We start from the raw sequence: 5,283 nt of genomic DNA on the forward strand, positions 1-5,283 counted from the left end.
GCCTGTGTCATTATCATTCCAGTGATGTTGCATTATTTTCTACTTAAAAAGCCTACCTCTTTGAAAGGATTGCCACAATTTCTTACAAGATATGGGTAAAAGAGAAATAACTTCTATAAGGCATAACATTCTTAGGTAAAACAGGCAGAATACTGTAAAATCTATAATTTTAGATTGACTTACTAGATGTCAAAAAGGCAGGTGAAAAAAATTAACAATATGAAATATCTATATATCATATTTTTGTGACTAAATCTAGATAAGCAAAATAACTGTATGACTGAATTGTCCCTCAATGATAATTCATTATCTTTCTAACATAACTATAAAGACTTCATATGTTTTGGTGAACTAGAATCTTAAAGAATTTAAACTGGCTTTAAATATAGGTCACATGTTTCCTACATAAGAAATTTTTCTGGGTATTCTGATTAAAAGTTTCATTCTTCTTAATTAATCACAGTTGCTGACTGAGCTTTTAAGGTAAGTCACTTACATATTAATTTCTCTATTCTCTCACCTACTTCTGAGAATACTTTTATTCAGTATTTTAATATATATTGTAAGAAATATGCATAAAATGTTCCCCTATGATAAAGACCCACACACATATTGAATTTGAGCATTTTCAATTATCCTTTACTTTGGAACGGCAAGGAACGGAGCCTATTCCAAATTAAATACATTTGACAACTAGAATTACTGGCATTGGTTATTTATATTACTTGAATTAGGCTCCAGTCTTTGGCTCAATTTTAGTTTACTAGAAAAACTAATGGAGAAGAAAGTGCTCTCAAATAAACACAGCAGGATTTCTAGAGAAAATCAGCTCTAATCACTCTAATAAAATATATAAGTTAATTTTTAATTAATTATGGAAAGAACTTTTCAGCAATGCTAATATATTTAAAAACAGTCAAAGTTTCTAAGGTAAACTTTAAAATTAAATTCTCTGTGTCATACACAAATTCCCTAGGAAGATAATCTTTGAATTTTGAAAAAAAGAATACAGAAGGATTCCCAGTGTTGACGTTTAATGAAAACCAGGATTAAGACAAATATTTACCTGCAAATTTTCCCCATATTTCCTTCTTGGTGTTTATCTGATACTACCTGTCTTCATTGTCTTGTCTTTCCTACAGTTTTCTATCCATGTCTCTGTTATGCTTTTTATATTTCTTGACTTATTTTTTTAAATAACTCACCCAATTGCTCCTTTCTACTTCTATCCTCTTTCTCATCTTGGTGCCTTCCTCTCTTCAGAAATGTGAAAGAAAGTGAAAATGTTAGTCCCTCAGTCATGTCTGACTCTTTGCAATCCCACGGACTGTAGACCACCAGGCTCCTCTGTCCATGGAATTTTCCAGGCAAGAATACTGGAGTGGGTTGCCATTCCCTTCTCCAGGGGATGTTCCCACCTCAGGGATTGAACCCGGGTTTACTGCACTTCAGGCAGATTCTTTACCATCTGAGCCACCAGGGAAGGTCAACAAAACCTGTGTCAAAACACTTTAGAAAATATGTATTTAAATACTCTACAGGAAAAAAAAAAAACTTTTATCTATAGGAAGTAGAAAAATTATAATTGTTATCCATTTTTTTCTTGGTGTACTCAAAAACATTCTCTTCATGTTATGTGCGATGCTTCCCGTTCATTTCTCACTATTCTCTGGCCTCAACTCTATCATAAATTGGGAACTCCTCTCACTAAAGACACTAAAAATCTCTCATTTCCCAGATTCAATGATTGTTCACCTCCTGTTCTAGGGGGGCATTCATTTTGCCAATCAGTGTTGCACTTCATTATGTCCTTGTGTCTTTTTTCTCTTCATGTTTACAACACTCAACTCTCCAGTTCTTCCATCCGCTTCTCTGATTACTCTTCTCAGTGTATCTTTTTGGTCTCTCCCTTATCTCTCTTTGGCTAAAGCTAGGGCACTTGTTTGTAACAGAAAACTAGTTAGCTGAATGGAAATTGACTATTACATAGAAATTCCAGGGAGATTAGAGGAATCTGCTGATAAATGGACAGGAACAGAAGAAAACAATACAGTGAGACAGTAGCCCAAATCAAATCTCCACACTTGCTCAGTAGGAGCTCCTATCGCAGCTGCTGAATTGTAGAAGCCACAGCTCACACTGACAATGCAGCTGGTGCAGATGCAAGAAGCATTTCCTAGGGTCTTGATATGGCTGCCTTGGCTGACTTTGCAACCCAAATTCATTTTGTCCTGTCCCTTTGCTCCATGCTCGATGTTACAAATCCAGTGTTAGTACGTTTGACTATTCAAATCTAGATCAAGTCCCCTTACTCTAGTTGCAGGGGGATGGAAAAGTGTTTCTGGCTCCTTTGACTTCTAGAGTAAGTGGTAGCCTTTGCCTGATACCAAGACTCATGTAGTAGAAAAGAGGATCATTTTCAGCTATCTAAAATGATATGTATCTATTTCAAAACTTCTTTAATAAAATTTGCCGATTTTCTTTTCTATATCCTCCTCTTTTGTCCTTATGCACACTTTCTAATGATTAGGTCATTCATAAGTGTGCCTTCAGTTATCCAAATACTCCAAAGTCATTGTTTATATTCAGTGCTAACAAACATACTAGTAAGCTATCCCACCTGGATATTCAGAAGATGCTTTCTCCACAAAGTGGCCCAAACATCTGAATTCTCAAATTCAATTTGTGATGACCATCTATCCAACTCTGTCTCCTTTCTCCTTCATTGACCACCTCCTTCACATCTAAGTTACTGAGTCTTAGTGACTCTACATTCTGATTTATTTCTATCTTTTTTTCCCTCCTCATCACGGGTGACCCCATGGACTATAGCCTGCCAGGCTCCTCTGTGGGATTTCCCAAACAAGAATACGGAATGGTTTGCTAGTAGTAAATTAGACCAGAGAGACCAGAGCTTCACATGAATTTGAATCAACTGGAGGGAATTTTTGCAATGCAGATTGTTGAGCTTCATTCTTGCCCTCTTGAACATACGTTTACAATAATACTGCATAATCTGTATTTTGTACAAATATTTCACCAATTTTGATGTGTATTCTGATTTGAGAACAATTCAATAAGAGTATCAGCTCCCTAATTAGTATTCCTGACACATTTCCTTCCCCTACAGAGTTTTTATACACTACCAAATATTTATTTTAAAAAATATAATGTGGCTCCTTGTATTAAAAATTCCAAGTGTATGCCTTCTGTCTGACAAAGTTCAAGATCTTTCACATGACATCCAAATTATTTTGTAATAGTTCAAATTTCTTTTCCCTGGAATCTCATCCATATCCTAGACAGAATGTCCCTCACACATTCAGTTATCTCCATAAATTTAGCTAATGTTTACCGTCTTTTTCTTTATCCTTTCATTCTCCCACATTTTTAATGCAATAAATGCATTTTCCACTACACCAATTTCCAAAATTAGTTTCCATTGCTATTTGTTGTTGTTTAGTTGCTATGTTGCGTCCAACACTTTGTGACCCCATGGACTGTAGCCTGCCAGGCTCCTCTGGGGGATTACCCAAGTAAGAATACTGGAGTGGGCATGCTAGTACTAAATACATTTAAGGCACTCTGATAAGTGTATGACTTTGTTTCAACTACTTTCTTCCAATACTCTTTTTATAAAGCTTACATCTACTTGGGCTTCCCTGGGGGCTCAGAGAGTAAAGAACCCACCGGCAATGTGGGAGACCTAGGTTCGATCCCTGAGTTGGGAAGGTCCCCTGGATGTGGGCATGGCAACCCACTCCAGTATTCTTACCTGAAGAATCCCTATGAAAAAGCCTGGGGGGATACAGTCCATGGGGTCATTTACATCTACTTATATCTTACATTTACTGCATTTCATTTCAGGGAGCATGGATCCTAAAAATGCAACACTGCTGTCAATGTTTGTTCTCACCGGACTTCCCTATCAATTGGAGTGGCAAATCCCCCTGTTCTTGTTGTTCTTGGTGATATACCTCATCACCACTGTGGGAAACCTTGGACTAATCTATCTTATCTACAATGACCCTCATCTTCACATCCCCATGTACTTATTCCTTGGGAGTTTAGCCTTTGTGGATTCTTGGATATCATCCACAGTGACCCCCAAAATGCTAGTCAATTTTTTTGCCAGGAGTAAAATGATATCTCTCTCTGAATGCATGTTACAATTTCTTTCCTTTGCATTTGGTGGAACCACGGAATGCTTTCTGCTTGCAACAATGGCATATGATCGCTATGTGGCCATATGCAAACCATTACTGTATCCAGTGATTATGACCAACAAACTATGCATCCAGCTGTTAGTCTCATCATTTGTAGCAGGGCTTATTCATCCCATGATTCATGTAGGTGCTTTGTTCAGGCTCACCTTCTGTAAGTCTAACATAATACATCACTTTTACTGTGACATCATGCCATTGTTTAGGATTTCTTGTATTGACCCTTCAATTAATGTCCTAATGGTATTTATTTCCTCTGGGTCAATACAAGTGTGTAGCATTATGACTGTTCTTGTCTCTTATACATTTGTTCTACATACGGTTTTGAAAAATAAGTCTGTACAAGGCATAAGAAAGGCCTTCTCCACCTGTGGAGCCCACCTCCTATCTGTCTCTTTATACTATGGGACTCTTCTCTTCATGTATGTGCGCCCTGGATCCACACAGGCAGATGATCAAGATATGATGGATTCTCTATTTTACACTGTCATAATTCCCTTGTTAAATCCAATCATCTACAGCCTGAGAAATAAGAAAGTCATAGATTCACTGACAAAAGTATTAAAGAGAAATATTTAGGTCTCATACTATTATCAGTTCTTTTTTTTTTTTTTTTACTGATAGTCACAAAATTGTGCAGATTATATGTGGTTCAGATTGGGTTAGGGTTCAAGGTTTTTTACAGTTATAATTAGTGTTTTGACTTAAGTTGTTAGCACTAACATACTCCTTAAGATATTCATGCATACTGTTCAAAAACATAAGGAAGTTTCAACAATTTGCATGTCACATTAGAATAATTGAAGCAGGAAACAAAATATTTTACATACTTGTGTATTTTATAATGTAGATTTATAAAATGATTAGGCACTGAAATAATAATGTTCCTCTAATAGGATTTGACTCTGTTGTCTTTGATAGTAATATAGCTGCACAGCCTGGAGACTCAACTGCATATAAATCCACAATGTATGCAGTGTGTTTGAATGAAATGGTGTAAATCACAAGAATTCTGCTGCAAACCAAAAGGTCTTTCAGTCCACTTTATTTGGGACATGGT

At 36.4% G+C, this 5,283-nt stretch overlaps 1 protein-coding gene across 1 annotated transcript; it reads left to right on the top strand.

The window, feature by feature from the left end:
* The first annotated feature begins 3,872 nt into the window (after positions 1-3,872).
* LOC102274078 (olfactory receptor 5H2) lies at positions 3,873-4,802 on the top strand. The gene has a single exon (XM_005911169.2). The coding sequence runs from the start codon at positions 3,873-3,875 to the stop codon at positions 4,800-4,802; it is 930 nt and encodes a 309-aa protein (XP_005911231.1).
* Positions 4,803-5,283: the final 481 nt, after the last annotated feature.

The sequence above is a fragment of the Bos mutus genome, chromosome 1 (genome assembly GCF_027580195.1).
Source record: "Bos mutus isolate GX-2022 chromosome 1, NWIPB_WYAK_1.1, whole genome shotgun sequence".
NCBI lineage: Eukaryota > Metazoa > Chordata > Mammalia > Artiodactyla > Bovidae > Bos > Bos mutus.

Bases quoted from the DNA above. Each gene is read 5' to 3' on its own strand.
- LOC102274078 (XM_005911169.2), top strand. From the start codon at position 3,873: ATGGATCCTAAAAATGCAACACTGCTGTCAATGTTTGTTCTCACCGGA.